This window comes from Triticum dicoccoides, chromosome 4A (genome assembly GCF_002162155.2).
Source record: "Triticum dicoccoides isolate Atlit2015 ecotype Zavitan chromosome 4A, WEW_v2.0, whole genome shotgun sequence".
Lineage (NCBI taxonomy): Eukaryota > Viridiplantae > Streptophyta > Magnoliopsida > Poales > Poaceae > Triticum > Triticum dicoccoides.
Window position 1 is genome coordinate 47,831,745 of NC_041386.1, and position 21,263 is coordinate 47,853,007.

The 21,263-nt window shown below is 47.2% G+C and overlaps 1 protein-coding gene across 1 annotated transcript; it reads right to left on the bottom strand.

Annotated features, from left to right (window-relative positions):
- Window positions 1-14,022: 14,022 nt before the first annotated feature.
- On the bottom strand, window positions 14,023-19,744 carry LOC119284910 (beta-glucosidase 6-like). Its single transcript, XM_037564090.1, has 11 exons — window positions 19,184-19,744; window positions 17,388-17,454; window positions 16,410-16,468; window positions 16,175-16,250; window positions 15,995-16,066; window positions 15,819-15,906; window positions 15,104-15,699; window positions 14,987-15,018; window positions 14,779-14,881; window positions 14,574-14,682; window positions 14,023-14,437 (listed from the first exon to the last, which is right to left on the bottom strand). Exons 1-11 carry the CDS (start codon window positions 19,364-19,366, stop codon window positions 14,263-14,265), a joined length of 1,560 nt encoding a protein of 519 aa, XP_037419987.1. The 5' UTR covers window positions 19,367-19,744; the 3' UTR covers window positions 14,023-14,262.
- Between the last annotated feature and the right edge of the window lie 1,519 nt (window positions 19,745-21,263).

Sequence of the window (21,263 nt, forward strand, 5' to 3'; positions counted from 1 at the left end):
CAGTTACTTAATACTCCCTATATGTATGCTTGTTTTTGTGGATCTATAATCCAGTGTGTGGTGAAGCAGCCCACGTTTGCACCTTGTCATCTCCTGTTTTATCTTACTGATGTGGCTCATGATATGAACAACATGCCATGCACATTACCCAAAATAGATACACTGATTTTCTTTGCCCTTCATCTATGCTTGTTATGTTGACATGGTAATCCAGTAGTGTGGTGAAGCTCCCCACATTATGAACAATGCCAAATTATGCTATTGATATTTTGAACTTACTCTTTATTTTCTAACTTGAAATTAGATAGAATTGACAGAACAATTATCATCTTTGTTTATACACGTGCAAACCTGTCATCTCTCTGCTTTGTTTCAGGGTGATATGCCTGATGGCATGCACAAGTCTGCTGAAGGCTGTGAGACAAACCCACCATATATTGCAGCAAAGAAGGCAAAACATCTTGAAGATAGCGAGACAACCCCAAAGTCTTGTCTTGATGCAGTGTTCAAGTTACTTGAGACTAACAGTCAGACAAGCTCACATAATTTGTTGTCTGAATCAGTTCAACTTCTTCAGCCCCAAGTTCTAGCAGAAAGGCATTCTGCAACTCAACTTCGATTTGAAGTCCTATCTCTAAGAAAGATTGCAGAGAACACCAATGAGAACCTCATCGCTAAACAGCTACACCTGGAAGCTATGACCGACATGCTAGGCCGGTCTCACAGCCTTGCTCAGCAGCTTAAGCAGCAGTTCCCCCGCAAGGCTAACCTTTCTTGAACTGTCTTGGAAGTGGTCTCGGTTAAGTATTATTTTGTTACGCTGCAATGGTGCCCAGTTTTTGTAATCTGCTTCTTCGTTGCGCTTTATGATCACTGGTGGCGAACTTCGATGCCCACTGGATGTAATATACCTTAAATCCTTTATTGTATAGTGTAGGTTTATTCTTAGTTACTATGCCGTAATTTCTTTATTGTATAGAGTAGGTTTGTTCTTAATTCCTACTAGTTACTGCCATCATTCGCTATCTGAAAAAAAAATAGATGTAGTCGACCGGACCGAAACATTCGACTCTAATGGGCTAGGTTTTAGCGGGCCAAAATTGGGCCGGCCTGCGTATTTCTTGGGCCCGAGTGATTGGGGCCTTCACACATTTCTCCAGGCCCAAACTTACACCGACCTATATTTTAGTTGGGCCTTTTGTCGACCCAGCGCTTAGTTTGGCCCAGGTAGCGTTGGGCCATTAACAGGCTAAATATTGTACTGGCCTATTATGGCCGAGATGAAACCACGGGCCTTTAGCAGGCCAAAATGCATGTTGGGCCTCAATTTTCACTAGTCGTCGACGGGCCTTCAGCAGGCCGAAATGTAGACCGGGCCGTTTTGGGCCTAGTTAGCTCACGGGCCGTTACCAGGCCGAAACATATCTCGGGCCTTAGTTGGCCCACTGATATCATGGGCCTTTAAGAGGCTGAAAGCTTTGCACAGGCATCAACGGGCCGAATTACGCGACAGGCCTTTAACAGGCCCAAAGTCACATTGGGCTTAACTGTTGCCACCTTTAGCACGGGCCGTTAGTGGGCCCGATGTCTCGTCGGACCATATATGGCCCATGGGCAGCACGGGCCATTCCCAGGCCGAAAGTCACACCGGGCTGAAATGGGCCCATGTCTACATCAGGCCTCTAACAGGCCGAAAGTCACTGGGCTGTAGTTGGGCCGAAATATTAGGCGAACAATTAACGGGCCAGATCTGGCTTCGGGCCGCAAATAGGCCCAAATATTGGGCGAACAATTAACGGTCCGGATTTGACTTCGGGCCGTAAATGGGCCCAAATATTGGGCGAACAATTAACGGGCCAGATCTGGCTTCGGGCCGTAAATGGGCCTTTATTAAGCAGGCCATTATTGGGCTGGCCCACTAGTACCTGATTAAGTTCTACGGGCCTTTGATTGGGTCGGCCTATTTAACCTATATGGGCCTCTGTTGGGCCGAGCCACGTGTCGACGTATCATAGGCATGTCTCCTCCAATGGACGAGCGACATCTGGCCCACTGACGAGCTGACAGGTGTTCCCTTTGGCCAATCAGAATTTTACACGTGGAAATTTCCCATTGGTCAGGGTTGTTAACGGGTTATCGGATCCAAAATCCGACCCGATAGCTTAACGGCGTTCCGTTATGGTGGATGCCACGTGTCGGTCACCCTTGACGAAAGCACTTCTGTGACGCGCGATTTATCGTCATGGAAGTGGGCACTTCTGTGATGATAATTTTGGTAATGTCATGGAACACTTCTACGACAGCACAGGTATGACTATCTTGATTCTGTCATAAAATCGTCATGGATGTACATGCATGACAAAAAATGCGACCTACTGTGACGAACACGTATCATCATGGAAGTGTATTTTTTTGTAGTGACGTTACTAAGTGGGTAGAAGCTATTCCAACTAGTAGTGCTGATCATAACACCTCTATTAAGATGCTTAAAGAAGTTATTTTTTCAAGGTTTGGAGTCCCTAGATATTTAATGACTGATGGTGGTTCACATTTTATTCATAGTGCTTTCCGTAAAATGCTTGCTAAATATGATGTTAATCATAGAATTGCATCTCCTTATCACCCGCAATCTAGTGGTCAAGTAGAATTTAGTAATAGAGAACTCAAATTAATTTTGCAAAAGAGTGTTAATAGATCTAGAAAGAATTGGTCCAAGAAACTTGATGATGCATTATGCGCCTATAGAACTGCATATAAAATTCCTATGGGTATGTCTCCGTATAAAATGGTTCATGGAAAAGCATGTCACTTACCTCTCGAACTAGAACATAAGGCATATTGGGCCATTAAAGAGCCCAGTTATGATTTTAAACTTGCCGGTGAGAAGAGGTTATTTGATATTAGCTCACTTGATGAATGGAGAACCCAAGCCTATGAAAATGCCAAATTATTTAAAGAAAAAGTTAAAAGATGGCATGACAAAAGGATACAAAAGCGTGAGTTTAATGTTGGTGACTATGTATTGCTATACAACTCTTGTTTAAGATTTTTGCGGGAAAACTTCTCTCTAAATGGGAAGGTCCTTACGTTATCGAGGAGGTCTATCATTCCGGTGCCATAAAAATCAACAACTTCGAAGGCACAAATCCGAAGGTGGTGAACGGTCAAAGAATTAAACATTATATCTCAGGTAATCCTATAAATGTTGAAACCAATGTTATTAAAACCGTAACCCCGGAGGAATACATAAGGGACACTTTCCGAAACGTTCCAGACTCCGAAAAGGAATAGGTATGTGGTACGGTAAGTAAACCGACTCCAAAACAGTTCTAACGGCAATTTTCTTCCGTTTTGGAATATTTAGAAAAATAGAAAAAATAAGAAGCAGTCCGGAAAGGACACAAGGGCTCCACGGGCGTACTCCCCTACCTCGTGGGCACCTCGTGTTCTCTCCGGACTCCGTTTTCATACACGACATGTATTTTGGTCGGTAAAAATTCATTATATAACCTCCCGAAGGTTTTAACCACCGTATCACGCAAAAATCCTCTGGTCTTGTTTTGAGATGTTTTCTGCCAGGGTTGTCAACACCAAGCATCATGTCGTCTCTCTCCTCCTCCAACAATGGTGACAACGATGCTTGGCTAATGAAGATATAGATGAAGAGGGAAGAACCTATGGAGATCAACAAGGATGAAGGGATCAAGAAGACCACGGAGGACCAAGTTCCGGTAGTAGAAGACATCCTTCAACTTGATCACAATCTTCTTACCCCAACTGAGATCGAGGCTTTCAAGATGATTGAGTTAGCCCGTATACAAAACAAGTATCTCACACATGAAAATATTTTGTTGAAGGAGCATATCATCGCACTCAAAGGCATTATCCGCAAGTTAGAAGACCTCCTACGCTCGATGTGTGACTATCCATCATCAACAACTCCACCTTCTTCACCAACAAAGAAGAACTGAGCATCGGGTATGGGCACTCCCCTTGGCAACTGCCAAGCTTGGGGGAGTGCCCCGGTATCGTATCACCATCACTTCTATCTTTACTGTTTTTCTTAGTTCGATCCTTTTGGTAATATCTTGATCTAGTAGAATAAAGTTTTAGTATGATCTAGTTGTGAGTTTTGCTTTATGATCCTTCTATGTAATCGAGTCCGTGAGCTATATATAATAAAGATTAGTGTTGAGTCAAGGGCTTGTTTATTTTGCCATGATCTTGAGTGAATAAAAGAAAAGAGAAAATAATAAAAAGGAAACAAAGAGATCATATGGATCTTATGGAGAGTAATGAGCTCACATAGAAAAAGTATGATGAATAAAAGTTGTTGAGAGTTGAGAAACATAGTTTTGCTCATCGTTGCAATTAATAGGAAGTAATAAAGAAAGAGAGGTCTTCACATATAAACATACTATCTTGGACATCTTTTATAATTGTGAGCACTCATTAAAATATGACATGCTAAAGAGTTGACGTTGGACAAGGAATACAACGTAATGGGTTATGTTTTCTTACATCTGAGATAAATTATATTGTCTTGGATCATCCAACATGATTGAGCTTGCCTTTCCCCCTCATTCTAGCCAAATCCTTTGCACCAAGTAGAGATACTGCTTGTGCTTCCAAACACCCTTAAACTAGTTTTGCCATGAGAGTCCACCATATCTACCTATGGATTGAGTAAGATCCTCCAAGTAAGTTGTCATCGGTGCAAGAAATAAAAATTGCTCTCTAAATATGTATGACTTATTAGTGTGGGAGAAAATAAGCTTTATATGATCATGTGATATGGAAGAAATAAAAGTGACAGACTGCATAATAAAGGTCCATATCACAAGTGGCAATATAAAGTGACGTTCTTTCGCATTAAGATTTTGTGCATCCAACCATAAAAGCGCATGACAACCTCTGCTTCCCTCTGCGAAGGGCCTTTCTTTTACCTTTATCTCCTACCTTACATAAGAGTCATGGTGATCTTCACCCCTTCTTTTTACATTTTATCTTTTGGCAAGCACAACATGTTGGAAAGATCCTGGTATATATGGCTAATTGGATGTGAGTTTTCATGAACTATTATTGTTGACATTACCCTTGAGGTAAAACGTTGGGAGGCAAAACTATAAGCCCCTATCTTTCTCTGTGTCCGATTAAAACTCCATACCCATAAGTATTGCGTGGGTGTTAGCAAAGACTAAATGATAGTTGAGTATGTGGACTTGTTGAAAAGCTCTTATATTAACTCTTTCCTATATTATGATAAATTGCAATTGCTTCAATGACTGAGATTATAGTTTGTTAGTTTTCAATGAAGTTTATGATTCATACTTGAAATTGTGATTGAATTGTTACTCTAGCATAAGATCATATGACAAGAATTATATAAGTTGTTGTTCTAAGAATGATCATGATGCCCTCATGTCCGTATTTTATTTTTATCGACACCTCTATCTCTAAACATGTGGACATATTTTTTGATTTCGGCTTTCGCTTGAGGACAAGCGAGGTCTAAGCTTGGGGGAGTTGATACGTCCATTTTGCATCATGCTTTTATATCGATATTTATTGCATTATGGGATGTTATTACACAGTATGTCACAATACTTATGCCTATTCTCTCTTATTTTACAAGGTTTACATAAAGAGGGAGAATGCCGGTAGCTGGGATTCTGGGCTGGAAAAGGAGCAAATATTAGAGACCTATTCTGCACAGCTCCAAAAGTCCTGAAACTTCACGGAAGACATTTTCGGAATATATAAAAAATACTGAGCGCAAGAAATTCACCAGGGGGGCCACACCTTGCCCACAAGGGTGGGGGCGCGCCCTACCCCCTAGGCACGCCCCCCTACCTCGTGGGCCCCTGGTGGCCCTCCGATGGACATCTTCTGCTATATGGAGTCTTTCGATGAGGAAAAAATCATAAGCCATCTTTCCGGACAAGACTCCGCCGCCACAAGGCGGAACCTTGGCGGAACCAATCTAGGGCTCTGGCGGAGCTGTTCTGCCGGGAAAACTTCCCTCCGGGAGGGGGAAATCATCGCCATCGTCATCACCAACGCTCCTCTCATCGGGAGAGGGCAATCTCCATCAACATCTTCACCAGCACCATCTCCTCTCAAAACCCTAGTTCATATCTTGTATCCAATTCTTGTCTCTAAGCCCGGGATTGGTACCTGTGGGTTGCTAGTAGTGTTAATTACTCCTTGTAGTTGATGCTAGTTGGTTTAATTGGTGGAAGATCATATGTTCAGATCCTATATGCATATTAATACCCCTCTGATTATGAACATGAATATGCTTTGTGAGTAGTTACATTTGTTCCCGAGGACATGGGAGAAGTATTGCTATTAGTAGTCATGTGAATTTGGTATTCGTTCGATATTTTGATGAGATGTATGTTGTCTCTCCTCTAGTGGTGTTATGTGAACGTCGACTACATGACACTTCACCATTATTTGGGCCTAGAGGAAGGCATTGGTAAGTAATAAGTAGATGATGGGTTGCTAGAGTGACAGAAGCTTAAACCCTAGTTTATGTGTTGCTTCGTAAGGGGCTGATTTGGATCCATATGTTTCATGATATGGTTAGGTTTACCTTGATACTTTTGTTGTAGTTGCGGATGCTTGCAATAGAGGTTAATCATAAGTGGGATGCTTGTCCAAGTAAGGGCAGTACCCAAGCACCGGTCCACCCACATACCAAATTATCAAAGTACCGAACGTGAATCATATGAACGTGATGAAAACTAGCTTGATGATATTCCCATGTGTCCTCGGGAGCGCTTTACACCATATAAGAGTTTGTCCAGGCTTGTCCTTTGCTACAAAAAAGGATTGGGCCACCTTGATGCACTTTATTTACTTTTGTAAATTGTTGCTCGTTACAAATTATCCTATCACAAAACTATCTGTTACCTATTATTTCAGTGCTTGCAGAGAATACCTTGCTGAAAACCGCTTATCATTTCCTTTTGCTCCTCGTTGGGTTCGACACTCTTACTTATCGAAAGGACTACGATAGATCCCCTATACTTGTGGGTCATCAGTCATATCTACTGGGTCAACATTATCTTTGTAAAACTTCAACTCCTCTGTCACACAAACAGACTCGGCATAAGCAACATCGCCTTCTTCACACTCCAAGGCTATCTTGCGACTCCCATGCACTGTTATAATACCCTTGTGACCCGACATCTTCAGCTGCAAATAAACATAACAAGGCCTTGCCATTAACTTAGCATAAGCCGGCCGCCCAAACAGAGCATGATAAGGGCTCTTGATTTTAACCACTTCAAATGTCAACGTCTCAGATCTGGAGTCATACTCATCTCCGAAAGCAACTTACAGAGATATTTTACCAACTGGATATGCCGACTTACCAGGTACCTCACCGTGAAAAACAGTGTTCGACGGCTTAAGATTTTTGTCAGTCAATCCCATGCGACGAAAAGTTTCATAATAAAGGATATTGGTGATGTTGCCTCCATCCATGAGCACCTTAGTGAATTTGTGCCCCCCAACCTGAGGTGCCACCACCAGCGCCAGGTGACCTGGATTATCAACCCGGGGCGGGTGATCCTCACGACTCCACACGATGGGCTACTCGGACCATCGCAAGTAACGGGGAATCACCGGCTCAACGGCGTTCACAGCCCTTTTATGGAGCTTTTGATCCCGCTTGCATAAACTTGTGGTGAAAACATGATACTGCCCACTATTCAACTGCTTCGGGTTACTCTAGTAACCAGATTGCTGCTGCTGATTCCCCTGATTGTTCTGTTGGTTGTAACCACCCTGATTATCTTGGCCTTGAAAACCAGAATTAGAACCACCACCATCGTAACCCAGGCCATGAGAACCAGAGCCTGAACTGCCACCCGGCCCATGGTTATCCTGAAAAAGATTAGAATTTTTGTACTCCTTCATAATGAATTCCAAAGGTGAGTGGACGACCTTTCCCGTGTACCGTGCCTCGGGCAGGGCTGATTCAGCAGCCGCTCAAGATCGAAACCTGGCCCCCCAATCCAAGGAGGTGGCCTTCCCTTATGGTGTTGTCCATTATTCTGCGTATTGGTGTTAGCCACAAAATCCAAACTATTATCAGCTTTGCGCTTACCGTTGCCTCCCTGACTTGTCGGGTTATGCTGCTGCCTTTTGGTATTGCTACTCTTCTTTCCCTTTCCCGACTTTTCATCATCAGACTCGGGGTCCTTGATACTATCAGAGTCAGCATACTTAACCAGAGCCGCCATCAGCTCCCCCCATGTCACTGCAGTGGCGCTTGAGCCACCCTAGCTTCTGCTTAAGGGGCATAAAACGACGATTCTTCTCTAACATCAAGACCGCTGAACCGGCATTGATACGATTCGACGAGTGCAGGATAGTTAAGACCCGGCGCACCCAATGGGTTGTTGACTTGCCTTCTTCTTGGACACAGGAATCCAGATCCACAATCGACATATGCTGCTTGCATGTATCTTTAAAATTTTGGATGAATCGGGCTTTCAACTCAGCCCATGATCCAATGGAATTGGCGGGCATCCCTTTTAACCAAGTACGGGTCGTCCCCTCCAGCATCATGGTGAAATATTTGGCACACGCAGCGTCGCTAGCATCCAGCAGTTCCATGGCCATCTCATAACTCTCGACCCACGCTTCAGGGGGCAGGTCAGCTGTGTAGTTAGGTACCTTACGAGGACCCTTGAAATCCTTAGGCAAGCGCTCGTTCCGCAGAGCCGACACTAAACATGGCACACCCAAAGTTCTAGAAGATGCGCATGCCTCTACCAAAGTCGTTGGATAAGCCAGAGCATGTTGATGAGCCGCGTACTGAGCCGCCAGCTCAGCCTCCTGACGCGCCCTGCCCTGATCCACCAGAGTCTGGGCATTAGCACCGCCGTGTGCCGGGTCATGTCCACGGGGCTGGTTACGGCATTGTTTAGTACTTGAAACCGCTGGTGAGTCAATGTGCCGGCTGTAACTCCGGCATGGACGAGAGGTCGAGTGAATCCGCTCACGACTATAAGAATAAGCCGCTTGCTGCTCCAAAGTCGTCTGAAGAAGTTCTCTGGCCCTCTATGTTTTAACCGCCGTGGGGGACTCGCCTTCAACCGGGAGAACCTGTGTTTTAACCGCCGTCGGGGACTCGCCTGCAACCGGGAGAACCACCAATCGAGTTGCCGCAACAATCATATTATCCAACGGGTTAGAATAATGACCCGGAGGTGTTGGAACATACTGAGGTGGAGTATTTTTCAAACGTGGCAGGTCTACCGACCGTGGCTGAACCGACGCTCCAGTCCCAGGTGCTTCGGCCGCCCGGCTCACCACCCGCGGGTTGCTGGCCCTCGCTCCAGGCGTGTTAAAGAGGTTTCTCACCTCATAAACTGAATGTAGACGAGTCTGATGCCTCCTCCTCATGACTTCGTTCAAAGTGTTCTGATCCAACATGAGCTGCAAGGAATCTGCCTGAATTCGTTGTGCCTGAACATCCAGAGCATCCCGCTCCACGGTCATCCTAGTGTTCTCAGCCGCCAGGTCTTCCTTAGCTTGAGCTATCTCATCTCGCAACTTTGCAACTTCCGCGTTATGCTGAGCTTGATTTGCCGGGTTAACCTCTGTTGTTAATAACGTCGTCAGAGTATCCAACAAGCCGACCAAGACCTGAGCTGGCGGGTGCACAGGGCCTCCTTCCCCGGCCGCCGTTACCGTTGCTAACCCGGAAATCATTGCCGTTGCAGTCATAGAATTTTTCCCTGGGTACGTACCGGCCATGAAAATCGTGACCCGGTTCGGTGGCTCATAGGGGTCCGGAAGACTATCGCCATCGGAACAGCCCCCAAGCCGGCCGTCTTGAAGCTAATACATTGAGTTAGTCTCGCATGTGGACGATTCACCGTCGGAGTAGACGGCCCTCTCACTGCCAGACACAGATCCTTCAAATTGTGCCCCATGGATAAACCCAACGAAGGCGTGCTTCACGGCGGGTTGAACCCGGGCGGGTCATGCACACTGAGCCATCTCGATGATGTCGGTGCAGATGTCCGGCTCAGGGCCCGGTTCGTCGATCTTGTCGATGAAGACGTGGATTCCGCCGAAGGGGACCCGGTACCCATACTCGATTGAGCCAGCCTCGGGACCCTAGCCTGCATCATTGATGTAGAGCTTGCCGCGACGACTCTTGGTCATCCAGCCCACGACATATCCCTTGATCCCTTCGAAGTTTCCCTGTAAGAACTCGAAACCACTGTGCGCTGGCCCCATGGTGGGCGCCAACTGTCTTGAAATTGTCACGGCAGATGTTCTAGCAAAAGGACTTAGTTGTGGAGCCATCGCAACTAGGTTAGCTTAAAGGGGTTAAATGGGACAAAGGACACAAGGAGTTTATACTGGTTCGGCCCCTTGTGGTGAAGGTAAAAGCCTAATCCAGTTGAGGTGGTATTACTTGGGTTTTGATTACCAGGGAGCGAATACGCTTGACCTAGCTTTCGATCCATGTTGTTTCTTGCCCTAAACCGCCGACAGATCATCCCTTTATATATACAGGTTGATGCCCCGCGGCTCACGGAGTCCCGGCCGACTCATACACAATGTGTCCAGCTCGATGACTAACTATGTCTGTCTTACAATACAAGTCATACACATATGGTGGTTTATACCTATGGGCCTTAAGCCACCTTTGGGTTTTGGGTCCTTAATAAGCCTGCTATCTAAACCGCCATCTTTAACATCTTCACGGGCCTTGTCTTGATGAACCGTCATCGGTATAACCCGGCCCCTCCTGGGCGGGTCATACCCAATAGTCATATCCCCAACACAGACCATTGTACTAGGCCTTGTTCGATCATTGCATTTCAGCGCTTATGCCATCGTGTCTCTAGAATTTAGAGAGGAATGGCAAAAGCATCAACATCAAAATGTGATTGTGGAGATACCTTACTGTATGCTGGAATGGCGCCGCACAATTGTGGGACAAGGGAAATTGGATGCACTTGTGCTTCATCTAGAAGCTTCAGGCGGCAGGAGAGAGTGCTCACCCGAGCCAAGATCTTATAGGGACCGAAGAATCAAAAAGAGAGCTTGTGGATGGAGCGGTTAGAAACTGAACTTTGCGCGTATGGATGAAGCTTCAGAAAAACAGAATCTCCAATAGCAAATTCACGATGGCTACGAGCCTTGTCAGCTTGGTGCTTCATTTTTTTTATTTGCCCTGTTGAGTTGTTGCTTCAACAATTCATTCATGGCTGCAAGTTCCTGAATCCATTGTTGGGCATCCGTTATAGGTGTAGCATCAGGAATTTCAAGCCCCCATTGCCTGGGCTCATACCCATATAGCGCCTTGAATGGGGGAAACACCAATAGCAGAGTGATCAACCGTATTGTACCAATACTCTGCAGAAGACAACCACTAGGACCATTTCCTGGGACAAGAGTGAAGAAAGCAACGAAGGTATATTTCCAAGCATTAGTTCACATGCTCTAACTAGCCATATGACTGATGGTGGTTGGCCATGCTCAAATCTCAATCAGTGCCCATCAAAGCAAAGAGTTCCCTGCAAAACTTGCTCGTGAAAATGGGATCACGATCAGAAACCATAATAGTTGGTAGCTCGTGCAACTTGTATACAATGTCAAAGAATACCTTGGCAACTTGAGTAGCAGAAAAAGGATGGCTAAGAGGACAAAAGTGAGCATATTTAGTGAACTTGTTGACCATGACAACGATCCAATGATATCTGTTGGAATGTGGCAAGCCACCTATAAAATCCAGCATCATAGTAAGCCTGGCTTGCGACGGAACAGGAAGAGGTTGGAGCAGCCTCGGATAATTTACTCGTTCGGGCTTTGCTTGTTGACACGTTTGGCAACCCTGCACATAGTGTTTTATCTGCTTCTTCTTGCCCGACCAATGGAAGAGTCAGCGTACACGTTTGTACATGACATGAAAACCTGAGTGTCCCCTGAACGCACTGTCATGAAGTGCCTAAATGACTTTTGCTTGAAGAGGTATATTTTATCCCAACTAAACTCTTCACATGAACTTGATGACTCCCTTTTATAGAGAGTAGGAGCGTGTAGTGCTGGCGCGGCCGGAAGCAAGATCAGTGAGCAACTTCTAAGCCGCCAGATCATTTTTGTAACTCTCTACATCCTTCTCGAGCTAGACTGGTTGGCAAATGGAAACAACCATAGATCAGCAGTGGGTTGCACCTTGCGGGACAATGCGTTTGTCGCCCCTTTTTCAACTCCTTTCTTGTAGCATATTTTATAGTGAAGTCCAATAAATTTGGTAAATGCCTTCTTTTGCCACAGTGTGTTCAAGCGCTACTCTGTGAGAGTCTGACTTAATAGGAATGATAGACTACTCATATCAACAAATAATTCCTTATTTTTGAGAGACCATTTGAAAAGAACTTCAAGTTAAGTGTGCTTGGGATGGAGTAATTTGAGGATGTGTGACCATCTGGGAAGTTGGTTCCAGGTGCTCATGAGGAAGGACAAAGTGCACATAAAAGACTAGTGTTGTTGGTCTATGGGCCAGTCTAAATCCCGTCAGGCGTAACGGCCGAGAACCAGTGGCCGTGGCGTTACATGCTCTTGCAAGTATGGCAAGCTACTATGATCTGTTTGAATGATGAACTCGATGTGTTGAAGATAAGAGCGCCAAAGGTCCACCACCATTATAATGGCTAGGAACTCCTTTTCATATGTAGACAAACCAAGCATCTTTGGGCCCAAGGCCTTACTCAAATATGCAATAGAATGTCCTTTCTGGTGAAGCACTGCCCCCACTCCCCACTCAGTTGTGTCCTTGTCAATAACAAAAGGAACAGAGAAATTTGGCAATGCCAAGACCGGTGCAGAGATTAGGCCCTGCTTGAGCAGTTGATATGCATGTTCAGTGGCAGGCGTCCATCGAAAGGGAGCATGTTTCTTAAGCAAGTTTGTCCGTAGTTTAGTGATGATGCCATAGTGTCGCACAAACTTACAATAGTACCCTACCAACCCCAAAATCTGACGCAGCTGCTCGACATTAGTTGGTGTTGGCCAGTTCTCAAGTTCCTTGATTTTGTTCTTGTCAGTTGTGAACCCCTTTTGACTAACAACATGCCCCAATTACGAGATCTGTCGTTGGACGAAAGAACATTTGGCATGCTTGACAAGCTATTGGGCGCGCTGAAGAAGTTGGAGCACCTTGCTCAGATCCAAAATATGTTGCTCAAGTGTCTTGCTGTAGACAAGGATATCATCAAGAAAACAATGATGCAACATCAAAGACAAGGCTTCAGGCTACCATTCATAGCACTATTAAATGTAGCTGGTGCGCCACTCAAACCAAAAGGCACCACTCTGTACTCGAATTGGCCATTGTGCGTTTGAAAAGCAGTCTAGTATTAAGCTGAATCTGGTGATACCCAGCTATAGGTCGAGCTTAGAAAACCAACTAGACCCTGTAAGTTCCTCTGGTAGTTTGTCAATAATTGGAATGGGGAACCTGGTTGGTCTTGTGAGGGAATGTTAACAGGCTAAGCCCTTGGAATGAGAACAATTTTGTGATTGTGGATATGGCGCGAAGGTAAGCCAATTGGTTATGCAAAGACTGCTGGAATCCATGTCAAAACTTCAGATATTACTACAGGGACTGCTTCTTCATTGTTGGGGCCCGAGGTCATCGTGAGAGCATAAACCTGTAACAACGGACACGTAAAGGCGAGCAACATAATGAAAGCACCTGTGAGTGGGCCATGGCATTCTACCAAAGGTAGATATAGCACCTGTGAGTGGATATACGCCTTGCGACATGCATCCCAGTGAACCTTGGTCGCAGTTTTGGAGCCAGGAATTAAAGATCGGGGGCAAATGACACAAACTTATGATTACAGAGGCCAAACTACAATGCATGTATTTTTTTTCTAAACTATGCACTGTTCATTTCCAAATTAGAAGCAAATCAGTGATGTTAGGGGGGCAGGCCCTACTGGTCCCCCTATCTCCGCCACGGTTTGGTCGGTCCCGATCGGTCCTAGACCCGAATGGAATATTCGGTCTTATGTGTGTATATATATGATGAAAACGTCCGAGGAACACAAGTAGAAGCTATACGATCCATGAAGACAACACCTTCTAACTCTGAAACCCCAGACGTGTGTATCATCCTAACATACTGGCAGCAACAGACAGACACGGTGACAATACATGCAGTCACACCATGCACACGAGCACAAACCAATGACCTAGCAAAGTGCTAGTAGCTCGATCTCAACTGGAGTGGAGGAGGCTCTTGAACCACTGCACCGAGCTCTTGGGGTACCTCTTGAGCTTATCGTTGTAGTCGACGAAGTAGAGCCCGAACCTGGACGAGTACCCGGCCGCCCACTCCCAGTTGTCCAGCAGCGACCACGCGAAGTAGCCGCGCACGTCGCACCCGTCCTCCCTGCGTCAACCACCACACCAAAACACGTAAGACTTACTAAAACATCACGCAAATCGTACACCTTTTTTTGCTTCAAATGCATCCATGGCAATGGGAAATTTAGCACAAATTGAGAAGTGGTAGTGTAGTGTACTACTTTATGGAGGCGGCCAGATTGGTGAGGTAGTCGTTGTGGTACTTTATCCGCTTGGTGTCCTTGAGGGCGTCCTTGAGGGCAATGAAGGGGCTGTTGCTGTCATCCATCCCTGCATCAGCATCAGCAATCGCACACCGTCAGAGCTCTGAATCTCATGTCTATTGACATGCAGGATCATAAGGACTCAGGTCCGTCGCGCCCTTACCGTTTTCGGTGATGTAGATTGGTGGGCTGTTGTACCTGTTCTTGACATAGTTCATCAGGCTCCTCATCCCTCTGGGCACAATGTACAACCATATCGAGTTCGCCTGCATAGCCGCATCAGTCTTCAGTTCAACTTCAATCACATACAGTTTTACAGTTTACTAGAACGATAATCTTGAAGATAATGTGTGCATGCCGCCCGGACTCACCCTGTCCCCAATCGCTCTGCCGTTCTTGAATGCTGCAAATCGTCAAAAACATCAACATTCCCATTTCTAACACGGGTGAAAGTACAAACTTGAGGGAGATTCAGAGAGATCACTGACGGAGGCTGATGGTGCCGGTGTCGGCGAGGGTGTCGTTGAGCAGGCGGACGATGACGTCGGTGTCGTTGTGCCTGGTGTAGTACGTCGTGTAGTGGTTGATCCCGACGAAGTCGAGCGCCCCCTTGACGAGCGCGGCCTCCTCCGCCGTGAACCGGGGCAGCCTCTCCCCGACCCGCTTCCGCATGGTGGCCGGGTAGTCGCCGAAGAAGAAGGGGTCGGCGAACCACCCCAGCTGGAACTCCTGCGCCCGCTTCGTCGCCTCGACGTCGATCGCGGCCGACGACATGGGCTCGTACCACATCACGTCGAACGCCATGCCGAGCTGCCCGTCCTGCGCCGCCCTGTACTTGGTCCTGTATACGCGGGAAACGGCGGCGTGGGCGAGGATGAAGTTGTGGGCGACGATGTAGGGCTCGGTGCCGGAGTTGCCGGACTTGCAGTAGAGGTGGAGCAGCACGGAGCAGCGCCCCGGCGCCTGCAGCCCGGCGTCGTAGCCCTGGATGGCCACCGTGTGCGGCTCGTTCACCGTGATCCAGTGCTTCACCCGGTCCCCGAACGCCGCGAAGCACGTCTCGGCGTACTCCGCGAAGTCGTCGCTGCGTTTTTAACCATTATTTTTGCCATGGAAATTATGCAAGACTTACTGTAAGCCATGAATCTACCGTTGGTTAAGTTGCAAGAATGGTTGCAGGTTAAGAGGGTGGTGTGTGCTCACACAATCTGCCTGTCGAGCCACCCGTTGTACTTGTCCTCCAGAGCCTGGGGGAGGTCCCAGTGGTACAGGGTCACATATGGCTGAATCCCTGCAAGATCACGAATTTCACATGTGTAGTGCCGATCAAGCAGGACTACATAGAAATACAGATAGGCATATGTTACGATTGCATTCACCTTTAGCGAGCAGTGCGTTGATGAGTTTGTTGTAGTGGTCGATGCCGGCCTGGTTGACCTGACCAACACCATCTGAAAAAGACACACACAGAGAGAACGTTTGCACATGTCAGGACAGAGAGCGGCCTGAGTGAGATCACGGACAAATCCGGTGATTTGAGGTGGAGATGGGCGGCCTACTTGGGAGGATCCTGGCCCAGGCGATGGAGAAGCGGTACGCGTCCATCCCCATGTCCGCCATCAGCTGTATGTCCTCCTGACAGACAAGAAACCACCATGCATCATTCTTCCCAAAGCATCAATCACATCGAGATGCGCAAGACCTCGTATGCTACTACAGATCACTACTAGTATGGCACGTATGTACGCAGAGCAGAGCAGTCGGTGTTGAGCGGTAGCAGAGCGTGGCGCTCACCTCGAAACGGTGGTACTGATCCACGGCGACGTCGGCGTTGCTGAAGTCACTGATCTTTCCTGCACAACAGAGAGGGTCGTGTCTTGTGGAATCAGCCAGAGTTTACGAGTCTCAACCGGCTCCAACTAATTGTGATGTCTGCCTAATGCAGCGAGCTCAGTTAATCCTTACCTACGATTTCAGCTTATTAGATGTACACTATCAACCTGAACTAAACACAGCATGGCTAGATTAGGGCTGCCTTGTCGGTGTACTCCACTGCTTGGAATGCAAATGCAAATGTGGTGAGTGCAGAAGGGTGGGTAGGTTGGACACGCACATCAATCAGGGCGCGCATATGCACAATGTGTTTTGCTTTGCGCCACTAGTTATCCACGCTTTTTAAGAAAAAGGAAGCGTTGCAACGAACAAGGAACGCTAACTTCATGGCCACTTTCGGTCAGAGCTAGCTTAGACTCGGTGGGGAAAGACAGACTGCCAGTTAGTGCTGCGATATGAGTGTGAAGACGACCCTACCCGCAAAAAAAAAAAAAAGAGTGTGAAGACGACCCAATGATTGGGCTTGCGCGCTGAGGCAGTTCCAACATTCCTTGACAGAGATGGGAGCTCCATTTACGTGGTGGTAAAGCTTCTTGCACCCAAGGTAAAGGCGCTTGTACCTCTGTTGACACAAACGGGTAATCCCAGGAAAGAAGTTACAACGGCACTGAAGGTCAGGCCGGCCCAGGCATGTTTGTGACTCGATCGTGAGTTGACGTCTAGCTTATCCAGTCAGCGACGTGTATCCTGGTGCGGTGGTGCACGTTGTAATGGTAAATTACGACCACATAGCCCTTATCAGTTCTTCACAAATGCACGTGGCCGGCTGCACTGTAGGCACTGAGAGGACTAGCTTTGGGGTGCTGTCCCTGGTGATAGTAAATAGGAGTAATACGAGAGAATTATACATACATGCATGTAAGTAAAGTACGTACGTACCGAAGGTGTGCGCGAAGGTGTCCCAGATGGTCTGCCCTCTCCCGTCCGCCTTCACCGCCCCCTCGTACTGCACAAGAGGATATATCATTACAACATAAGACAAGTTATTCAGTAGTAGAGTAGTACGTACGAAACAACACAAGATTTATTTTGAAGAATGAAGCTAAGCTCTGGGTCCTCGCGGCGGCCGAGCGTTTGAGTAATTAGATATAGATGTTTTCCTCTTCGTCTCGAACAATGACTTCTTCTTTAGTCAATGAATGACCCAAGCCTTTTGCCTTTCTCTCCTAAAGAAAACGATTTATTTTATCGGGCCATGAACTGCATGTCGAGCTCGTCTTAAAGTAACCAAATCTATGTATTAACCGTGCTGATTTAGTACTACACTAAGTGAGTGACAGTTAATATGGATAATACGAGGGAGTAGTCCGTATAATTGGTCCCGTCATGGCAGCGTTGCGCGTCCACACAACGCACAGCACAGGTCAAACGTACGCTCTGGGAGGAAGAGGACGGTTACAGTGGGGGCATGGGAGCCGCGCGCAGCATGTGCGGTGGTGCTCGCGCGCGAATGGGCACCGTCCTCTCCTCTCCACCGGACGGACGCGCGCCGCCCGTGAACCTTGAAAATTCCGGTCGTTTTCGGCAGGTTTCGCACCCACGGTCAAGCAGCTAGGCTAGGCAGGTTACGATCAAAAAAAAAAAAAGCTAGGCTAGGCAGGCAGCTAGCCCGGCGCCGACGGGCAGGGGGCACGGGCACGGGAGAAGAGAATATATGCATCCGTCCCGAGGGATCATGACAGGTCGGGTACGTAGAGCATGCATGCGTAGTACCTGCCCCTGCTCCTTGATTGGGACGGTCGGTCTCTTCTGCTGCATAGTCTTGGCATGGATGGCAATGAGTTGGGCAAGTGATTAATTGGCTACACAAGATTTGGCAGGGGCCGCTAGGTCTAGCAGCAGTAGTACACTTAATCGCGCATGAAATATTTCCTTTATTTATTGGGAGAACAAATTAATGCTGTTAATGGAGTCTAATATTTGAAGAAAGAGATATAGATAGAGACCTAGAGAGAGTGGATCATGGTTCTAAGAGTGAAAAAATCTAGCTAGCTAGACAATGTCTTTTTCACCTGGGATGAAAATCTAATGACTTCTTTTTTAACTCGTTGTGCAACTTTGCCGTGTACGCGCGTCCACGGCGAATGTTATGCTTGAGGTGGATGGCCTATGCGCGACCGATGGATACACAAACAGAGATGGTAGGCAGACGAGGAGAAGAGGGTCCAAAAGGCCGCCGTCAGAAAGCAAACCCAAGGCCACAAGACAAGAATACAACTTTTGTTCCTTCCAACCCCTTCTTTGTCCCAACTTGGCCTCTAGGCTGCCAAGTCCCATCCCATGGCGATGCTTACAGCAAGGCCAATGATGTATCTTAGGGGCATGGTCTTCTTCCTCCTAGCTATGACGGGGCATATACTCTTCGATCTTATCACACTGGTACTCTACGCACCGTAATCATTTTTTGCAAGGAATCCAAACCAAAGATTCGTCAATTTGTTCCAAGCAAATCATCGACGACCCACGTAAAACATGATCATGGACACTCGTTCATCCTCCACACACAACATGCATGCATGGCAGTGGCACTAGAACTGGCGCGCATGCACGAAGACGGAAGTAAAAAAAGAAAAATCAATGGCGCCACCATGCAAGTCAGATTCGCCAAGATCCATGGACGCGCGGCGGACCAGCGAGAGAGATGGAGGGAAGTGGCAGGCAGCCAACGAACGAACCTGGTACGCGGCGGAGGCGGTGCCGAAGACGAACCCCTTGGGGAAGCTCCCCCTCGTGAGCGCTCCTCCCCCGCCGCTCCCCTCAGCCCCAACGCATCCCCGCGGCGGCGCGGCGACGAGGAGGACGAGAAGCAGGGCCAGCGCCGCCGCCGCGCCGCATTGGCCCGGCCGCTTTATCCCCATCCCGGAGCGAGAAAGAGAAAGCGGGCGTACGTCGTGGTGCGTGGGCTCCGGAGAGCACGCAGACGCAGGCACGGACGGACAGGGAAAGGAAGAAATGCCTAGTGCGTGACTGTGTGTGCGCGCCGATGTGTTGGCCGGCGTGTGGGTGGGGCGGTATTTATAATGGCGATGGAAACCGAGGCATGCACGGCTCCACCGATGAGCCGGTCCAGAATGGACTCACCGGCGAGCTCGGTCGATCTGGCGTCAGCGGTCGGCCGTCAGTGTACTGGACTGGGCGATTGCTTTAAGGGAGCGAAGTGTGGAGGCTGAAGCGATGGTGGTTGGGGACGCGGCCGGGAACGGGAGTGTGAAGGGGAAGCCGGGAGAGGAGGAGCTTTCTCCCTTCCTTTTTCACCCCGATGGTTGGTCAAACAGACATTGTTATTGAGCAATCATTCCGGCTGCGGTACATGTCGTGGCTGCGGTTACTCAGATACGCAGCTATGCAGATTGTCACCCTCAAAAAACAAAAGCTATGCAGATTGTCGCTCTGAAGAACTGGAAATAATATGCCACTATCAAAGTAATTAATGAAAATATTTCCACCAAAATCTACATGTAAAAAATGCTAAATAATTTTGAAATAAGCCTTTTCAACAATTCAGAATGTGTACCATTAGCCTGCCAATAGAATAGAACCCCCTTCCCTCCACGCGTGCCTCTCCTCCTGAGCAGGTTCTTTTTCGTGGAGCCTTGAGGACATATACAATGGGGCTATCTTACAACGACATCAGCATAGTTGCTGAGTTGGAAGGATACTTCTTTTCTTTCCGGTGTCGATTTCAATAACGAACGCCCTTGCCCGCTGATGGTGCTAGGAGGCTCCTTCGACCATCCTTTCCACCGCCTTGATCAGGGGCCATTGATGCTAAGTCGACATACACCGCCGCCTCGCCTTCATGCAGATTGTAGTTCTACCACAATCAGATTTCTCAAAATAATAATTATTAAATAGGCATAAATGAGCACAATGAATGATAGACCGTGCACATTTACTTATTTTTAATTTGTTGATCGGCCTCATCTTTTCATAACTATTCTCTCAACTCCAATGAATAACACATGTCCTTATTTGAATATTTAATTTGTACCATTTTCGGTGAACAACACAAAGAAACGTTCCCTTTTTAGGGGAAATCACTTAATTTATTACCCAAAGTTTGGGATCTTGTCCGAGACTACATACGAAATACAATCCGACGGCCCTAGGCGCCATTCCTAGCACAATTCCTCCCCTACAGCAAGCTTAGCTAGGATACGAGCAGTGTAGTTCGCGGATCATGTCTTATAGCTGATTTTCCAATCCTGTCAAGCATGTAGCAGCACCTTGATCTCTTCAATTAGTGGGCCCGACGCAAATAGGTTCTTGTTTTGATCGTTGATCATACACACTACCTCCCTACTATTGAACTCGATGTGTAGTTTCTGAATACAGATTGCAACGGTGAACTGAACTGCCCTCCGCCCTCCGGCGTGCAAGTATCTCGACAATCTCAGGGTTCACACTGGAAGGAAAGAAGTGAGCAGCGGCTCCTCAAAAGGCACCTTCGTGATCGCGCGTGACCACCCGTCCTCCTCCCGTGTCTCCATGTCTTGATGTTGCACCGTCCGCGTTTGTCATTACCCAGCCTGGTTCCGACGACTTCCATCTCTCGACTGGTGCCGGTACGGGTACCTTCGCCTTCTTCTCCATCGCGACATTCTATTCATCCATGTAGTTTGAAACTGAGCTCCATTCATCCATTGCTTCATTTCTCGCCATGCAAAGCCCATATAAACCTTGAAGCATAGTTACCCTCTCCTCTTCACCAGCTTCACCAAGCCACATGAGCATCCATTGCAATAGGGCACTCTG